We start from the raw sequence: 20,781 nt of genomic DNA, 5'->3' as shown, positions 1-20,781 counted from the left end.
AGAAGCGAGCGAACGACTTTGAGAAAGTGTTATCTTGACCTAACTGATGTATTCGATGGTTGAAATATGCTAAACAAAGAGAGCCAATATTTAAGGTTAAATTTCCCCTACTCAAAACTTTGTGAAAGGACTAAATAGAACTTTAAGACCTGGAAATAAATGCTCCACTTTATTTAGGCTAATGAAAGTTAAAGAAAATATAGTGAAGTTTATGAATATGTGGTTTTATAGACTTTGTGTGCTTTGTGACCTGGAAGTGGGGCTGGAGTTGCCTTTGCTTTTCGGTGGGAGTTTACATTACACTTACTTCTCCAACTGTTATATTGAAGTACTGGCGTGGAAAGCGTGGCAAGTGGTCATTGATGTCAATGATCCAATAATGAACACTTGCTGAAGCCTGTTGGAAATAAACAAAGAAAAATCAATTAGCCTTATGGACTCAGTAGCAGAAACGTTGTGTGATATTGCACTGAGGCAGGAAAACATGATGACTGAAAACACACTGACTATATTACTGACATAACTTTGTGGCATATACATGTAGATTGTTGAACTTTCCATAGCATATGGTCAGTGGACTAACATGATTATATTATTCTCCCAAATGTTTGTTCTTATTTTGGGACTTAGGTCACACTCTAAAATGCATGCTATAAAATATAATAAATTATAGATGTATAGTAACATAAAAGAGTATTCAACAAAATAAAACAACGTCAACAAACTGTTTACCTTGTCACCAACATCATCAAAGGCAAATACTGTAAATTGACCATCAGTAGAATTCAGCACCTTAAAAATTCAGTTGACATCATAAGAAATTACTAAGAGTTTTACAGACTGTAACATTTCTTGCACCCATTTGGCTGAAAAGAAGTACATAAAATGACATGTATATGTACGAGATCATGAATTTAAAGCCACCTAACAGTTAGCATGTGGGAAGTGCAAATTCTGTTGTCAAGATGAAATATACACTTAGGCCTGTTCCAAATGTAGCACTACTATTACTATTACTATTACTATTACTATTACTATTACTATTACTATTACTATTACTATTACTATTACTATTACTATTACTATTACTATTACTATTACTATTATTACTATTACTATTACTATTACTATAATTACTATTGCTATTACTATTATATTACTATTACTATTACTATTACTATTACTATTACTATTACTATTACTATTACTATTACTATTACTATTACTATTACTATTACTATTACTATTACTATTACTACTACTATTATTCATAAATTATTTTAATGTGTTTTGGGTTAATTTGCTTGTTCTGCACATTTCTATATTTTAGGATTTGGCGCGACTGAATTAAATTTCATGTTTGAAACCACTGCTGTAATACTGCCGTGCCACTGCCAGGTCAAATTGATTTAAGTTTGGTATGGCAGTAGCACAACGTTTGGAACAGGCCTTTGCTCATGTTTGGTTGACAAAACATTGGCACATTCTTGAAAATGGATTTATTATGTAGCTACGGTCAGGGGGCATGGTCATACAACAGTGAGGTTTTCAAAGATGCTCTTGTGTGATGATTTCTGGGGGGCGGGGGCGGGGGTGGGGTGGAGGCAGCCACATTGCCAATTGCAAGTGAGAACAACAAATATACAAGTACATTGCAAGCATATCCACCAGGGGTCCTTAGGGTACCAGTCTGTAGAGTATGGTAAAACTTGATGAGATCTCATGTGTGCAGATGCATTTTCTACAAGCAATGAACCGAGGATTTTCTGAAAACTTGCGCATGCACTTACCATGCTCTGCAAGACTGGTTGGGGTATGCTTCTACAGAAAATTGTAAAATATTACAGACTGTAAATGAGTCATTCCCTTTGTTTTAAGCTTCTTATGGGTGGGGTTTGCAAGGAGATACAGCCCCCCTCAACCATTGAGATAAGGGAGAGGGAGCAGTGTAGTGATCAGAGTTGAAATTGAGCACATATCATTGCACATGCACAGGGACTATCCATTACATGCTTAAATTGTTTTCAACCTGACGTTGTTAATCTATATTTCAAAAACTCATTAATAATTCATAAGCCCATTGACCTATCAAATGGCCGATAATACATCATGTGCAGTGACTTGATATCGACAAACCTCCTCCTTATTAGTATGCGGTGTTTTATCAGCTGACAAATGTTCACTCCTCATTAGAGTGTGGTGTTTCTCTCCTATGCCAATTTCCAACGTTCACAAAAGCATAATAATTATTATGAACTCTATTGACACACGCTTTTCCAGGAATGTTTTTGAAGCCGTTCAAAAAACTTGCAGCACCTGTTTTATCGGGTTAAAACCACTCTGCTGCGCCTCGTGGTTTTAAACTGGATAAAACACGCCTGCTCGTTTTTTAAACATTTCTTAAAATTGCCATCATCGCCAGCATGAAACTACAAAGGATTAATTATAAAATTAATGTTCAACGCGCGCTGCTTGTCTCAGTATTAATGATTGATATAGTCTTGCTGTACATGTATCGCCTAGATTACTCGCCGTGCTCTTATTTAATGCAACAGGGAGGGAGCAAAGCTAAATCGTGGCATTCTTTCCAAGGAGGTAAATTATTACTCATTAATATACGATACAAACCTCTCGGTCAAGATGAGCTTGTACTGTAATGTTCCCTGTTGCGCTGTTGATAGCGAAGTTTTCTCCTGCATCAGAGCCGAGCTTGTATGTGACGTTTCCTGGACCTGCACGGGCTCGCGCTACAAACGATCCTAAAGAACGAGAAACACGACGCTAAAAACGATTGACAAGCAAGCACTTCAACACAAATCTCTCAAATGTGCACAATTGTCCGCCATGTTGTAGCTTAGTGGCCACGGCTTCATGAAAATGTGGCGAGAAGTCTGAGTCTCAACTTGATCCCCAAGAATGCAGCCAATCAGAAGGCCGAAAATCTGCTTCACCCGTTCGTTTTCTCTTCACTTCAAACACAAACAACTAGCCCTCTACGACATTTGTACTCCCTGGCGAAACATTATTGTTTCGCCTAGTCAAATTTTCGGCCTGTTTCATCAGTTTTTGGGGAAACTGAACAATGGTATCGTTTGTTCAGATTACATCACGGTGACGTGAAATCTATTGATTGGCACGAGAGTGGTTAAACATATTTATAGGTCATGAAAACAGCGTCCTTCCCAGAGTCTTTCTTCCATGCAAGGGGCCAGTTCAGTCAAAGTCCGATTAAGCTAGCCCTGGGTTAACATAAACTTTGATTCAAGTTTAATTACTGAATAAATGAAGATTCTCCAAACGAGTTTTTTTCCTCAGTTTTGACTTACAATTTTTCTTTATCGCTAGCTTAAAATGGGCTTTTAAAACATTTTTAATGAACGAGATGACAACCTCGGTTAATTAGTAATCGGGGATTAGCGTTAATCTGCTTTCGAACAATCATCCCCAGGGCTCTGTGAACGAGATTGCTGTAATCAGTTTTTCTTCATATTCGAGTAACGTCCTTACTCCACAACGGGAGATCCGAAAACTATACCATTAAAAGTTACAGTCGAACTTGTATATAACGGCCACCCTCGGGACTTGAGTAACTGGCCGCTTAATACAGGATCACTAAAAATACTCACTGGGCGTGGTCTAATGTCAATTTTAATAGCGTATCATACAAAAACACTTCATGCAAGGAAACAATAGGACAATCAACACTCTTTCAAGCGATCAATACTTTAAAGTTCAGTGCCAACTTCTAACTTAACGATATAATATACGTAACATTGTGTAAAAGTACTATGCAATAAATTGTCCTCTACTCTCCTACGGTATACAGTGCTCTATTTCTGTGACTTACAGTTCACAACAAAATACCTCATTCCGTCATTTCATAGTTCTTACGCTCAAGGTTCAATGTCACATGGCTGAAGAACAAGTTAATTAAAGAGGAATTTCTTGCTAAAGAGTGAAGCATATTCAAAACAAACTTTTTTTTAGCGTTCGTAATATGGTATTGTACTTCAGCACATTGCGGACATCTGAAAAGCGTTAACTATATTAAACGGCCGAGTATCAGCTTACAGTAGCTTTGTACTTGTTATTTCTTTATAGTGATGCTTGATCGCATTTTAAACACAATAAAATACCGCATAAAATAACATATGGCTTAGTTTCCATTCAAGGGTGGCCGCTTAATACAGGTGAAAATAACAAAGAAAGACAAACATACGACTGCTACAGGGTGGCCGCGGCCGCTTAATAGAGGTGGCCGCCTAATACAGGTAACAAATACCGCGTTTTTATGAGCAAACAATCGGGACTTTGAAAACTGGCCGCCTAATAGAGGGTGGCCGCTTAATACAGGGCCGTTATATACAGGTTTGACTGTAGTTACAAGAGACGAGATGTACTGATGTGTTTTATATCGTGTCCCCAGTTAGTAGAGGGTGGTACCCGCATTTATGTACTTCCTGTCACTTCACATCAGCTAGGCAGTAGCACAGCGCAAATGAAAAGTCCCTAAAAGTCATAACTCTTACAGTGACATTAATAAACCCATTAATAATTCATAAACCCATTGACCTATCAAATGGTCGATAATACATCACGTGCAGTGACTTAATATCGATAAACCTCCTCCTTAATTATTATGCGGTCTTTTATCACCTGATAAAACACTCCCCATTAGTATACGGTGCTTTTCTCGTATGCTAATTTCCAAAGTTCACAAAAGCATAATAAATTATTGCTATGAACTCTATTGACACACGCTTTTCCAGGAATGTTTTTGAAGCCGTTCATAAAACTCGCAGCACGTGTTTTATCGGGTCTTAAACCACTCGGCGTTTTAAGCCCGATAAAAACACTGCTGCTCGTTTTTTTTAAACATTACCTAAAATACTAGAAAATAAACTACCTACCTGCCGGTTCCTCTTCATAGATTGTAACATAAATGAATTCTCTCCAAAAGTTGAGCCCTATAGTTTTTTGAGAAATAAAACAGAATTCATTAATCACTTCAGTGGTGTTTTCATAATGAGTTGCCTGATATTTTTAATAACCTTGAACGTATTATTGTCTTATCTTTATTTATTGGTCCTTTAACTTTGTTTGACTGGTTGAAACTAGAATTATTTTTTTCCTCTTGAAATTTAAACCAATCGAGATCGTTCGGTGATTCAGTTTTTTTTAACAAAGAATTAAAATTCTTTCATTTTCCCGCAAATCCTCCAACCATATATAATTACAGCCAAAATTGTGATCCTGCTAAAACGCTGTAAACTCTCGCAACTTTTCAGTGGTCTTGAACAATAACGTTAAGGAGATGAGATGTTTCAAAGTGGTGTAGACTACTGAGAAAATAATCTAAGCTTTCTAAGTTTTTATGATTAAGGATTTCCTTAACTCCCGCAGCACAGTCAAACATGGATTCAAACCGTGTCATTTAAAGTTTTAAAGTTTGATTCTGTGGACTTAGAAATCAGCCCAAGCTAAGGTTTGAACATGATGTGTTGCAACGGAATGATTGTATTACAATATATATATTCTTTTTTTCAAAACAAAATTTTTAGTGGTTTCGTGCCGTCCCGCGCTATTCAGACTCTCAATACAGCCAGGGGGACCCCGCTTAAATTTTTGATCTGCTTGCCTGCGTAGCCTAAATCAAAAGAAAAATATTTGTTTTCTAATTTTGTTGTCACTTAGGTGGCGTTGTTTTCAGTCTGAGAGACGCCAAATTTCGCGGAAAAGTATTTAATGTTCAGCACAAAAATAACTGCATGTATCATCTTCGGGAGTTTATCTTATTGTTGAAGGGAATTTAAATTGTCATTCTTTTAATAATTCCAATGAATACAGAACTAGAATACTGCGCTTAAAAATTCAAATCTTTACAAAGTGGTTAATATTTAATGATGTGAAACAATTATACTACAGCTGAATTATCTAGCGGACAAAGGCAAAAATTAAAAGAATAGGAAGGATATTCTCTTTGCAGCTTATTCTGCTGAGCAATATTAGAAGAGGTTTCGATTCATGTATCAGAGCATAAAAAGTTAGTTCTTGTATTGTCTTTTCAAGGAAAAATTAAAGAAAGGCGAAAATATGTGAAAGGGAGCGAGTTGATATCCATTTGTGCAAATTTAATGACAGCCATCAGATCACAAGCGAACCAGCAAAGATTACAATTGAAATTACACTTCACAATTGACTTCAGTTTAATCTTAAAATCTCGGTTAGTGAAAGCTAGGCTTGTCTGTTGAAGAAACTTATTTTAAAAAAAAAGATTTCTGTACTTTTTTCAGTTTTCTTTTAACAGATATATGTAAATATGAATTCCAAGATCATTGTCCGTAAGACCGGATTTGTGAATTAGATAAATGGTTAAGAAAAATTTGTGAATTAACGGAACGGCAGATTAAAAATTTGCAAGTTGAAGAAATTCTGGTAAAACGGTAAAAGTTTTTTGACTTTTATAAGGAAATGTCTTTAAAAAGAAATATCTATATAGTTTTCATTACTTTCTCAAAATATCACTGATGAAGAAACGGTTGTACCTAGGTGTGTTATTAAGTTGGCAACACTTTTGAGTGAAATCACTGTGTATAATAAAAAAAAACTGAACCTCACACATTGCATGTAAGAGAGAACCTACCTTGACAAACTTCAACGAGGCACAGAAGTAAAGAAAAAGTTATCACTTTCTTCATATTTGACAAATTATCATCTCTGTTCCATGACTTGATCTCAAACACTGCCATTTGCCATTTTAGTTGCCTAATTCTCTCATGCAACTGTTAAATCATCTCAGAAGGTTATTTACTCTTTTCTGTATCGACTCAATAATAGAGTACAATTTCACAAAAATATTTCACAAAGTTAGATACGTTAATCGAAAGCCCGATAAGTCGAATTAAAAATTTATAACTCTGCTGCATTCATTCACTCAGCAGGACCTTAATTACAATTTTACCTTGGGGCTTTCATAGCAACCCCGCCGAGGTTATGCTACTGCTTTTGTGGCACAACGTTCGTGACCTTTTGTGTGTTTCGTTACTCTTCTACGGTTCTTGGACATTCCTAAGGGGGGAAAGTGATTGTAATTTCTGGCAAATGCAGATAGTTCGTTAGGGGAATCATGGGAGGGAGAAGGGGTGTGTTCTTCATGAGATCAGGGGGTGGGGAAACTGCGATCCTACGGTTTTACTTCTCGGCAATTTGGAACAGAGGTGGAAGTCGCAGAGGACAAGGCCGAAGTTTGATCTATAATAACTCATCACACTAGTGGTCTAAAGTGTTTCAGCACTGAAAACGTTGGGAATCAGGGCGATGCTTACAAGATTTCTTGGCTTCTCAAAGTTTGTGTACTTATTTCAATTATATTTCCGGGAAACGTATGTTTTAATTAAAAATACCCTCGTGGACTATTTGGTTTATGGTGACCTATATTGGCCTGTGATGACCCATATAAGTCAATATTGGCCCATGATTACTATATTGGCCAATACGAACCACAGCATGTTTTAGCTTAGTTTTTTTTTTTTTTTTTACTTTTTCTTGTCCGTTTTGGGCTTTTGTAATGTTTCTGTTGTTTTATATGATGAACAGGAAAACTTAGAAACTGTTCACACAAGCCAGAAAACTTCACATTAAAATAATTAAAGACAACTTGGTCACCAACAAAGACAAAAGCAAACTAATTTTTTTGAAAGAAATGACCTGCGAGTGTGCATCACGCTCGTGGCTGTCTTTGCTACTGGGGATTCCTGTAGACATGTACAAATGAAGATTCATCCCGGCCATGGGCTACACATTTCCAGCATGTTTTCAGTATCATTTTGAAAACCGTCTCGCTGTTCTCTAGTATTATTATTAAAGAGAAGGTCACAGCAACACTGCCGCATGTACTATCGCTAGTAAGCAAACGTCAAAAATACACCCTCCTCTCGGTTTAGTTTTGGTTGTCAATGATTCACTGAAAATGTAAGAGCTGTTATAAGGGACATACAAATCATTTATTTTCCACAACAGATTCCTTCATTAAGCCGTGTTGATGTTCATTTAGCGAGTCAAGCGCAGAAGATCTACTGCGCGCACTTGATTGCAAGGGTGAGCCTTTACTAAAACGTCTAAAACGTAACTAAGACCTTTAGTCTGCAAAGTATATAGAAACCCACTCAACACTAAACAACAAAAACAGGATAACAAAAATTACTTATCGTACTGTGAAATGCTGATTCAAAGAAGTTGAAACGCGGTGGACTCGAATGCACTGGTGTCTTGTAGCTTTGTGAATCAAGCAGCATTCACTTTCAATCAAGCCAAGATCAGAAGTTACCGCTAGTGAAAACGAATAACTTGTCATCCCGAATACTGCTTTATTAGTGAATGTATGATATACTATAAACTTCATTCTTCGCGCATTCCTACGAGCCAGGCTAATTTTTCTTTTTGTTGGACTGACTGTAACAATGGACAAGTGATGTGACCAAAGTTATCAGATGATAATTTGGTAACCTTTACCAAGGAAACTTGTGGAATGACAGATATTACGATTGACTGAAAGAATGATCAAAAGGCGGCAAGTGACACTAATTATAAAGAAACGACTCACAATAATGATGACAATTTGGAATATACGGATATGATTTAATGCGGGCGTTTTCCTTGACTTTTATCGAAGAGGAGCTGAATGGGTACTAGTCATAGTGAATTGAGGGACTGGTTATGAACTTTGCCATGAACAGAATGGTGTTGAAATTTATGTTGGAAGGGCCATGACAGTGCACAATCCTTTGTTTGAATGTTCACACTACAATTGAATATCTTAACACGAACGTTTCTATTGGTCAGTTGCTCCAACACATTTCACCTGGGGATCGAGGTTGGGGCGATTTATGGGCGACACTCCATGACGGGATTATCAACGGTCCCTTTCATAACCGAAACGGCATTCCCTTTTGCTCAAACCAAGATCTGAACCAAAGCGTTAAATACAGCTGGGATGTTTGAATAGGATAGACGTCTCTAATGAGATTTATCAGACCGAAATACAGGAAAGGATTTGTTGAATAAAGGAGTGCTCAGTACAAATCCTGGTATTTCTCCTCGTGATACAAGCAAAACAGGCTAATTTAGTAAGGCAACAAGTTTTATTAATAAGAAAAGTTACAAAACAGACATCTCAAGCAGATTGCAATAATCTTGCAAAACAATGTTTAGTTCCATCAGCGATCCTTAAAGTAGTTTCTTCTTGTGTCTGTTTTTCTGGTTGAGGATTGACGCCCGTTTTCGTTTTCTCGCAGCAGCAGCTAAACGTTCAGCGGTTTCCTTGGCTAACTGAGCCTCTCTTTCCATTCTGTAAAGACTAAACCAGAAAAGATTTAAATAATAAATTATTTTTACCAAGAAAGCTGCTTTCAGCGAAGACGTTTTCGCGAGTTCAGTTCGTCGAAAAACGTGAAACTTCTCAGTTTATTGATGTTATGGCATGGCAATTTGGCTTGGCAATATACGGTGGTTATCAATGTACTCGGAATTTTACACAGTTTTCCTAAACCTACTCTCCACTTCAGCTGTAAACCTGTCGTCCCACGCTGCCCACATTAATTAAAAGACACAGCTGTAACGGCTGAACAGCTTGTCAAGCTCAAGTAATAAAGGTGATTCTTTCGAAATTGATTGACGTACATCTTTTTCAGAGTCACTGATTGTTCACTAGCGTTTAGTATCAGTTCGAAATATGCAATATAATGAATAGATCATCATGCCCATGCAAGGGAAAAGAGAGGCTATCCACTCACCCCGTAATTGCTTGCGATCTAGAATTCAAATATTGGTCTATTTGGTCAGTTCTTAGCTATGTCTTGTTTGAACAGGAGTAACATATATGAAAGAGAGCTTCTGAAGCAACATTATACATTGCGTTGAGTATATACGAAACAATTTAAGATATTATTCTTGGCCGAAATGCACAGCAATGATCAAGAAAAACTACCTTAAAAGGTATCTGGCGTGCGCCTATCATGCTTAAGATCATGATTTTATGCCTACGAGCAATGGGCGAGCTCGCGTTTCTAGCGATAATTCATTCTCCTGACGAATCACTTTTTAAAATATCTTTCACTAAGAAAGCGAGGCTGATGCGTATTCACTGGGTTAAACTAAAACTAATAGTTATACCACCGTACTTGTTTCAGGGGCACCCAACGACAGTTTTCTATGAAATATCTGTTCGGAGAAGCAAGGTTGCCTAGAATTTTCGATGGCTCGAGAACAGCTAAAATTTTCGATATGTCCTGCTGTGGCTGTTTCAAACATCTATGATTTTCGGAAACTTTCCCCTTACTTCGCCTACGATTTTCGAGACACTGGAACTTTCTGGAATTATGAACAGTTTAGAGCTAGCATTTTCTAACTTTTATGGGCAAGATTAGTTCTCTAAAATTTTCTGCGTCTTTTGTCTGGAGGCAAAGCCGGCGCCAGCGACCGAAGGCATCTGTATCCTTGTACAAACGTAGCAAGCAAGTGTTGGGTCTTAATACTTTAACTTTAACTTTAAAAACCTAGCGTCTAGCATCCTCTCTTCCGCTTCCTCACAAGGGATTCTTAATTAGGGTACCTGACCGCAGGTTATGGTGAGGGAAGCGAACATGACGCCATTTTTAACCCGTCTACCACGCTCAGAAAGCACGACCTTTAAATTTTTAGGTAGGGTTAGGTGATTTTACAGCGCTTTGTTTTCTGCAATGGGCAGGACGCAATAAAAGTGTTATCACACCATGTGTTATCAAGAATCCTTCAAAACGTTATAAAATGTCTATGGCCTTTTTTGGAAAGAAATATATATATTTTTTTCCAGATTTCTACTGCTTCCCAAAATAGGTGACGTCACCCTATTTTTAAGTTGTACCCTATCATGTGACCCAGGTCACCCCCAAACAGATCCAACCAACTACGTTTAAAAAGATGAAGTACTTCTTCTAGACTAACAAATAGACCATTTTACAGCTGTGGCTGTATTACCTGGCTAATGGTTGGAAGCGAGGCTGCTGGTGACCTTGTTTTAATAAAAACCTCTTTGCTAGTTAACGTCACAACAAAAATGATATCTGTATCAGTACAAGGTCACCGGCAGCCTTGCAGCCATTCACAGGCCGGGTCATTGGGTAAAAAGCTGTAAAATGGCTTTATTGGCGCCTAACGAAATGGGCTGAAGTACGACGTTTAGCCCGTTTTTAACTACGGTGAAGATTCAGCGCAACACTTTACCCTTTCAATCTCACTGGGCATTCTTCTACTGATCTTAATGTTGTAATCCAACATGAATGGGTCATCTTCAGTGAAAAAAAAACGGACAAGATTTCCTTAATAATTTCATTATGCAAGCTGTGATTTGTTTTACAGATTTTGCCTTTTTTTTCCGACTTCAACAATGTCCCCAATTAGTGTTCTGTGCTAAATACATTGACCCTTAAGAAAGTGAATTATTTTAATTATTTATTTTATACGTGACCCTCGAGCTCCCCAGGTTGTTCAGCTTAGGTAGCCGATGAACAACTTTTCCAACTGCCGCTACAAGTATTTTGTTCCTTGGAATTCGAGGTTTAAAGTGCAACGAACTCAACCGGGGCCACCCAATCACAGGTCACGTTTACAATAAAGGAGTCTGGCTTTGGTAGTTTGTAAACCAATCAAAAACGAGACATTTGTCTAAATTTCAAACTGTCGGTTTTATCGGTGGCCCTGGTTGAGTTTGCTGCACTGTAATAAGCTTAGATTCCGAGTATAGTGTTACAGTGCAATCATAAACAGTTGTTAATTACAGAGAGTTTTATTTTCTCAGCAAAATATACTCCTCAGTTATACACACTGTTTGCCACTTTAAGGTATTTGTGTCAAATGAGTCTAACAGTAAACAACAATTTGAAAAATGACTATTACAAGTCATTTCAGATTAAGAAACAAAAAAGATGTTCCAAGTATACAAGTCAAATGGTATATGGTGAGGAAATTTTTCCTCCCTTTTAAAAGCGTCTCTTAAACAATGAAGGACCATTTCTGTGCCACAAACCCCGGACGTTGAACTTTATTTTAACGCAAAACCTAACTGATGTTTAAGAAGATAAACCCGATAAACATGAAAAATGCTCTAGTCACAGAATACTCTTGACATAAAAATGATCTTTTCAGGGCTGCATATTCGTTCCCATTTTTACTCTCCGAAATTCTTTTTTTTTTTTTTTTTTTTTTACATTAAATTTAACACCAGTGTGATAAGGATCTCCATACTGCTATTTCGATGGACGTTGTTGGATGAAACCTTCCATCTTAAATGACAAGAACGCAAGGTGAGATTCTGATGCAAAAGCACCTTTCCTTCTGAAAACTTATGCTACATTTCAGAAGCTTAGAAATGAATATGCTATAAAAATGTTGCAGATGTTGGTTTTCTTGTTAAATGCTTATTTTTTTGGCAATCACCATTTTATCTACTTGGCTGAAACAGCCAAATAAAAATTAAAATACGCGGTTGGATGTGCATGATACAGTACTCTATTTACAAGTTAGAAAACTAATTTCAGAGAAATTACTGAAAATCAAATGATGATTAACACTGCGAAGCAGATGATTCCTATTCATCACTAAGTCATTCCTAACAGGTTTGACCAACAGGTGGATAATTCATAGGCGCTGTCAAACTTCTGACAGCCGCGAAATAGTAGAATGTTTTGCAGCCACCCATAATTATTACCTTGCAGCCTTTCCATGACTGCCTGAAGCTTTTATCTATTAAGTCCTAAAATCTCAAAAACTGCTTTTGGCTAGGGTAATTCTATGCACATTCCTGATTCGTTTTAGGGCCTTTTTTCGCTCACGTTTCGTTCCTTCCTGGAAAATCCACTTTACTTCACCTATTAAGCACCGGTAATCATTTGACTCATGACCGACCCAACGAGGGCACGTGGGGTAAAAGTGAATTTACCAAAAAAAAAAAGAAGTATATCTTTACAACCTGAGCAGATTTAGATTTTATCTCAAGACATATTTTGAGATTAGGTGCGCTTACTCCCTACTTAATTTCATTGTAACATGCATTTTAAAATTTTTCTTGTAATCACAAAATGGCTAGCTTTTGATAGTAAAACCAACATAAACAAAAGAATTGGATCGCGCGAGTATCCCATTCAATCAACAATTTCTTCACACGATCTCTCAAGCCACATCCTGTGCTTAAGTAACATAAAATTAAAGGGACTGTGTCACGGTAGTTTGGGTGCTTCGAAGAAATTTTTAATTGACCACAAGTTAATAATGGCGAAAATGGTAATGTTGAATTCCTTGACCAGTACAATCATTGTGCATGACAAGAATGAGTCTGAGGAATACAAATAAATATCCAGGAGAATTTTACGTATCTTGAACAAAGTCGGACCGCCATTTCATTGAGTGTTACCCACAAGCAATCAGTTTTTGGCCAATATACCTCTTTCCTGCTCTTGGCTTTGTTGTATTTCTTTGATGTTGCTCTATAGTTTAAATTGATTATTGTGATGTTTTATTCCATTATCTTGACACCTTGCGATTATTACCCGCACATTGCGTGACATAGCCCCTTCAACGATTTACTAGGCCCCTTCATATCAGAGTACGAGTACAAGATTGAATGCAACTTTTAAATTTCAAATCAGTCACATCCCCAGAACTCTCGCTCCTTCACGTTGTTTACTAGCAGATACGAAGACCCAAGAAACAAGATTGGTGTGACAAGCTGTTATCTAAACCACGCAAACTAGTTTTGAAAAGTTGTAATCGTACTCAATCTCGTACTCATTCATATCTGAAGGTCCCTATTTTTTATTAAATTATGATTAACTTATCATTATTGACTGCCTGTAAGTTAATCCTGCGAAGCAAGTTCTTGTATTCGGAACATAATGTCAGTGCGCAGTTGCATAACTGCATCATGACCGAACTTCGGTGTCCAATGGGGCCACTGCTTTGACGGAAGATCTTTCAAAAATTCCACAAAAACCTTCATAGCGTAAACGCCACAGTCCGTTGAATTTGGCTGCTGGGGGCAATTAGGGTACCGCACTTCATCAAATGTAATTTTTCTTGACTTCGGCTGTTGTTTTGATTTTGCAGCCCATTCATCTTGTAGGTAATTTTTAACCATGCGCTCAACAGATGGATGCCGTGTCAAACCTGACCTTTTTGATGATTGATTTGCCGAGTCAAATATCACCACGGAGACATCGATTCCGTTGTTCATTTTTACGATCAACAATAACCAGTGACATCCCGTACAAACTGGAATAACAACAAAATCCTTGTGGAATATATTTACACGCTTGGTCCAGTTTCTGATCCCATTAGGATCAAAGTCTGTGAGCTTTTTGTAAAAGCAAGAGCTAAAAATGTAAACGGAATTATCGGGAAAGTCGGCACTCTTTTCCTCAGCTTTGGACAACAATACAAAGTCCATGAGGTTGTCATCATGATCAATTAGGTAACCATGTTCTAAGTTTTGTAGATTGCCACTGTCAAGTTCGACATATCCAAACTTAGAAGTGTACCTAACAAGCACGACAGAAGGTACAAATGTGACGCGCATTTCATCTTGGCTGCTGGTGGTTTTTCTGGACATCTTCCTCAACACCAATGCTTCGAATGATGTGTCAGCCGTGTTACTTTGGAATTCACTTATGTGTGCTGCAAGTGCTGCAGAATTAGGAAAGTTTAATAGGATGGCCTTCCCATTTCCGCAAACCATACCGTTACTGTTCCTTGCATGCGAATCAAAAAGAAACCATTCACTAAAACTGTTAACACAAGCAACACAGTAATCTTGGAATCGAAGAACAATCCCAAAGGCATTGTTCTGGACGCAGTCATCAAGGACCGTCTCCAGCACGAGTAAGCCATTTTCGTTTCCTTTCGCTTCTCGACTTGTTGTACCATTGCTTTATGCTGTTTATGGTCCGATGGAGGTGTTGCTGGTGTTGGCCAGGAATTACAATGTACTGTGTTCTAAGGCGACAACGAGTAACTGAGGGTTGATAATCATAACTACGAAATCTACAAAAGTACGTAAGCAAAACTGACAACATTTCAAACATTTGGAGGTGTTTTTGTGTCGTAAGATATCTCAGGGGCACCCAACGACAGTTTTCTCTCAAATCCTCTGAAACGCAATTTTAGGCTATCTGGAGTGCTTTTAAAGCTCTGTAGGTTCAATTCAAGCCGCGCTATAATATTTTTATCTGTTCGGTCATTCTAGGGGAACTTGAGTCTTTTCGAAATTATTAGGGCATTTTTGTCCATTTTCCGAAAACCTTAGGTAAAACATCCCGAAACAGCTAATCCGGGTGTGACTAATTATAATAATTAAATTGTTTATTTCTATTTATTTAACTAGGGTACAGAACAGTTAAAGCTATTAAAATAAAATGATACATAAAAGCAAGATCAATTCGAATCGTTTAAAAAAACATCCTACTAGTATAAAATACTTATTAAAATTCTCCTAACGTTTACCGGATATTCAGCGAGACATGAAGCAGATGAAGACACAAAAAGGACTCTTAAAACAAGAACATGAAGTATAAAACAGAGTTATTGCTCTTTAAGAGATTTACCAGTTACGACGCAGAGCGTTTAGAACTAAAAGATCTAACTGTGAACACGCTGTGAACAGGTGCTTGTTTTTTGCGTTTTATATTCTGCTGGTAAAGTGTTCCTTCCTCCCTTATCTGACTTATTTTACTGTTGTAGCGTGGCATTAAAAAATTAAGACCTGAGAACCTATTCAGCATAGTATCATAGTATCTTTATTATTTCTTGAATTCTTATATACAATGTTGAGTACTTTGAAATGTGACTACGGATCTAAATACATTCTGTACAATGGCATTCTATTTTGTTGAGTTAACAGTGAATTAAGGCACGGAAGGCGCTCTACAGGCTGTAGACTGTCTAGACTCCGCAGACTCCGTTTTAGACTCTGCATTAAAATCTGATTAAGTAACACCCTGAACACTCCCGCTGCTGTAAGATCCTGTGGATCCTCAGGACAGACATCAAAATCATTCTGATCATTCCTGATTCCTTAGAACCTGTAGGTACCCAAAAAACACAGTCACTGCACAGTGAAAACACTTGCTGATGTATTTATGAAAAATAGTATGAGCATCGCGTTATAGTAAGTTATCTGAGTTATAGTGTTATAATTCCTGATAACTGACTATAACTGTTAAAGTGAAACATTCTTTGGCAGACATCTGACACCTGATCTGAGACATGCCTCCAAATTCACATCCCTTTTCGCTGGCATACTTTACTCATTAATTTTTTTTTTTTTTTACTGTTTTTTTTTTTTACATTCTACTGATTCTATCTGCATTAGCATGATCCTGATGATCACTGATCATTTTGAAAGAACGTTGAGTATCAGTTCCTAGTCCCACTGCAAAATTCTAGCCGAGTCCACTCCGAGTAGGTACTTTATGTTGAAGGCGCATCAACCAACAAGCTGGACAAGATCTGAGATCTTGAATTAAGACTGATAACTGTCAGACTGTAATTATCGGTTATTTGTCAGATTTGTTACTGTTGTTACACAGTTCAGATAGTTCTGAGATATCAGCTGAGAAAGACAGATTCGAAGACAGAGATCGATAGTTGATGTCCGTTAAGATCAACAACGTTACTTTTATTTTTCTGATTTATGGCGTTACTCAGACCATTTATCGGTTACTTTTTTGCTACAGCTGAGCATCCCTGTGTATTAAGCGGTGATTGGGAGAAATGCGAAATTGGGTTCTAAGGAGCGTATAATTTCATCCCCTAAGATTTTCGGATGAACAGGTTGTAGGCCTATAATATTCGGATGGGCATTTATATTGCCTAAGATTTTCGTAAGTTTTCATAGTCGGCAGTCCAAGAAAAAAACGTCCCCTAAAATTTTCTAATTACAGTGTGGCTTCTCTGTCTCCTCGAACTTTCGGCAAGACCCATCAGGATAGCTATAACTTTCGGATGAGACAAAAAAGTCCCCTCAAACTTTCGACACGACCAAAGCTCCCCTATGAAATCCGAACAGATTATTATTTCTCAGGGCAGCTCCAAATTAACCAAACACGCTTCTAAAGCATACAAAAATCCATTTTAGGCACTTCTGACGTATTTGGGAAGATTTGGTCGTTGGGTGCCCCTGTTGTTTAGGAAACAAGGAAACAATAACGACACCAAGTGTCTAAAAGAGAATATTAACGTAACCGGGTGTTGTCAAATACAACTCACCTTCTTTGTCGAATGACCTTCATAGCCCTTGTTAACAGCAAGAGAGAGATCCACACAACAAAACCAGCGATCAGGAAGCATTTGCCATCTTGCCAGGTCAAACCAGCAAAGCAGGCTTTAACATATGTCACGTGACCTGTAACAAAGGATTACAAAGTTGAATGTGTCACTATCAGGCAGTTGGAAGGCATGCGCACATCTGAATTGTCATCAGATCCGGCAACCACGATACATTGTAGAATACAGGTCATAATCTTCACTTACTGTCTAGATTTCCAGCATAAAATTCTGCAATAACATTTCCAGACCATGTAGTAAAATCCCATATTTGACTAGCCAGCCACGACAATCCACACCAAACTCTCGCAGCGAGCCAAGTGACTCCATCCCAAGTCCACTGTCCCATCAAAATCACTCCGTCCCATGCCTTCTCAACCAGCCATGTCATTATGTCCACTGCCCACTCGGCTCCCCAGATCACCCCGTTTGATGTCTTCTTTGCCAGCGAGATCATTCTGTCCCAAGTCCAGTTAGTGACAGATGTCACTCCACTGTAGACTTTATCAGCCATCATCAATGCACCGTTAAGAATTACGTTCCATGCCCATGTTGCTCCGTTCCTTCCCCAGTTTACCACCGTCACTGCGGTTGTTTGGCAGGTGATGAATGTCCTCTTCATGAAACCAAGGGGTCGAGGCTTGCAAGTTCCGTTGTTCATTGGGCGCGTTCCATTTGCGGCACATGTTTGGAAATTGTAGGGCTGAATAAGAAATCAAAAAGCAGAAGACTGACTGTCAATACTTTCAATTGTTGGACGTCAGATGCAAAGGCCTTTGCAGGCGCTTAAATTCTGGGAAAGGTAGCGGGCGAACAAAAGGAGAGTTTAGCACAGAAGTTTAACCGCGATTTATATATAGACTCTTTTGCTGAGTGTCATGCGTTTATCTTCTTGACGATCCGTCAAGTTTAATTCAGAAAACCACGGCCAGTGACGGGAGCATCCTGACTAAATATTATCGTTACCATTATCATTATTATTTTTGTTATTTTTTAGTCCATTCCTGTGGCGATATGATCTCTTAGTCCCAATCAAACAAAATTCAAATTACGACCCTCAGTTCGGTGTTTTGTTTAATCGTTGCTACCCGGTTTCATGGTGACATTTCCAGAGACTTTCTTATCTTTCACCAGCTGTACTGTTTCGTATTCAGTTTAAGGTTCAGAAAGTTGATCTTCATCATAATTACGTAATCCTGTCACAGGATTACGTAGTTACGATGAAGATCAACTTTTGTTAGTAACACAAAAGTAAGCTAACAACAGGCTATCGCGCTTGCCAGAGAGACGTACGTCTCAGCGTAAAAAAAGCAGATGATTTTTGACAGAAAATATAGTATTTTCTGTTACTATATTTATGATAATTTGATGTTAGCTAACTCGGAATACTGCTTCTTCCAATTAAGATGATATTCATTTTCTCAATTTCTCAGCGACGCCAACGTGCCGAAACAGATTCTAAAATAGAGCGAGGAGTTGGGCGTTAACCTCGGTGTATGCAGTGTAGCCGGCTAGATGGCAATGTTGGACGGCGACTAAACGGTACATTTCCGACTTTGGTACCACAAATTCAACAAAACTGTAATAGGAAACATGTTTAAACGCCAGAGATAAAAAAAATCCATTCAAGAAGCTATATGGGCTCAACATCATCCAACATGTAAAGCTAGCTGCGCTTCAACTTTGTTAGACCCTCAAAATTAAATGTTGCTGATTTAACATCCTAATGTTGTAAGGCACGGCCTATTGCTTTAAGTGCTACCATCTGTAGAATGAAACTGATTCTAAGCAGTATTCTCCTGTGGTGCTTATAGTTTGGGATACTGGTTTTCTTAGTGTTAAAAAGCATATACACATGTTACTCATCTTTAAAGCCCAGTCTCCAGCCATACTGGTGTCAAGTTTGTAGTCATTAATGAAGAAAGCTTTCTTCTCAACCGCAATTTCAATCTCTGAGAGAACAATTTTATAATTGCCATGTATTGCATTGCGCTTAAAATCTGAAGTAAGTATCTTATAAACCAAAACTGAGTAAAGAATATAACTGTATTATTTTTCATACTGCAGTAAGTGGAATTTGCTTTGAAAACTGTAAAATTAAGTAAACAACCGTCAAAGCGCGCGCGTTTTTACGTGTGTAGCTAGAAGAGAATGTACACTGTCACGCGAGCGTCCTTAATTGTTTAGAAAAGAATGTACGTTGTCACGCAAGCGTTTTTACATGTGTAAAGGGCGATTTAGACGGAACGATTTCGCCTACGATTTGTCGCATGCGACACGCTTACGCCACGCCTACAACACGAACCGCGTCGTGTAAATCAACCTACAACATCCTTACGACAGACGCACACGACACGAAAAATGTCGTAGGATTTTAAAACATGATTTAAAATCCTACGACAATCGTAGGTAAAGGCAATGTTGAGTGGCGAAAGTTGTATACGATTTTTACATGACGCAAGCAGCGCGCGCTCTAGAAATCGCATGCGACAGTCGTAAGAGAAAATCGTACCGTCACGCGAGCGTTTTTGCGTGTGTAAAAGTAAATGTACACTGTCACGCGAGCGCTTTTACGTGTGTACAAAAGAATGTACACTGTCACGCGCGCGCTTTTTCAGGTGTGTAAAAAAAGAATGTACACTATCACGCGGCGCGCGCTCATAACTCCTGTTTACACAGACTACCATGGTTACCTAAACTTGTTTTGTTTTCTAAAAAAATCTTCAACCTGGCAAAGTTTGCTAAAACGTGCCGCCAGTATAAAATTCCTTATTCACTGAAAGAGGATCATATTCTTTTTTTTACCAACTTAACAATGTTAACATTTAACGGGAAACTACTTCTTTTGATAATGAAGAAAACAAAACAAAAAAAAACTGCCTTTCTCAAGTTCTCTATTGAGATGTTTTCAAGTAAAAAGTTTCATCTCTTAAAAGGGAACTAGCTTATCCCTTACCTTCTTGTTTAGCTGTAAGCGTTGCATTTGATAACAGTAAGAAAAGTGCTACCACAGTCATCAATACAATCACCTTCTCGCTCATGGCGAGACTTTTTTCTTCATGCGCGAAATACACAACTGATCTATTCCGCGAAAAAGAGCAAAGTAAATGTTGACGTCACAATAAGATTTTATGACGCAGGGTGCGCGCGATAAGACTCATTCCCAGATTTCCCGTCCAAAAGCTCATTCACGTGACCAACTCGTGCCAGTAAAGTCAAAAGTGTTAAACTCATGTTTGAGCTCATGTTTGAGCTCGGTAGTTCATTATCCCTGAAAAGCCTCTCAAGGAAAGAGGATATTTAGGTATTTCATTATAATTATTATTATTTCGATTGGCCACTTTTCAAAGCGTTAGAGCAACAACGTACATGTAATGGTAATGGTAACTTTATTTATACACGGTATTTCCTTCAGGTATATTTACATTCAAG

General features: G+C 38.0%; 2 protein-coding genes across 4 annotated transcripts in view; both read right to left on the bottom strand.

The window, feature by feature from the left end:
- LOC146480293 (protein dachsous-like) overlaps positions 1-6,867 on the bottom strand; it is a 35,208-nt gene extending 28,341 nt beyond the window's left edge. For all 3 annotated transcript variants that reach the window (XM_085109455.1, XM_085109457.1, XM_085109456.1), the window contains exons 1-5: positions 6,644-6,867; positions 4,911-4,967; positions 2,629-2,759; positions 733-792; positions 308-397 (exon numbers count right to left, since the gene is read on the bottom strand). In XM_085109455.1, coding sequence (XP_084965581.1) covers positions 308-397; positions 733-792; positions 2,629-2,759; positions 4,911-4,967; positions 6,644-6,749 — 444 coding nt within the window. In that variant the 5' untranslated portion in view covers positions 6,750-6,867. The remainder of the gene's footprint in view (positions 1-307; positions 398-732; positions 793-2,628; positions 2,760-4,910; positions 4,968-6,643) is intronic.
- A 2,266-nt stretch (positions 6,868-9,133) lies between these two features.
- On the bottom strand, positions 9,134-20,433 carry LOC146480292 (uncharacterized). The gene is made up of 5 exons (XM_085109294.1): positions 20,306-20,433; positions 19,218-19,301; positions 17,557-18,054; positions 17,293-17,428; positions 9,134-9,346 (listed from the first exon to the last, which is right to left on the bottom strand). Exons 1-5 carry the CDS (start codon positions 20,388-20,390, stop codon positions 9,226-9,228), a joined length of 924 nt encoding a protein of 307 aa, XP_084965420.1. The 5' UTR covers positions 20,391-20,433; the 3' UTR covers positions 9,134-9,225.
- Between the last annotated feature and the right edge of the window lie 348 nt (positions 20,434-20,781).

This window comes from Pavona decussata, unplaced genomic scaffold, assembly GCF_977016875.1.
Source record: "Pavona decussata unplaced genomic scaffold, jaPavDecu1.1 SCAFFOLD_53, whole genome shotgun sequence".
Lineage (NCBI taxonomy): Eukaryota > Metazoa > Cnidaria > Anthozoa > Scleractinia > Agariciidae > Pavona > Pavona decussata.
The sequence above is the reverse complement of the archived record's forward strand: the minus strand, read 5'-3'. Positions and strand labels throughout refer to the sequence as shown.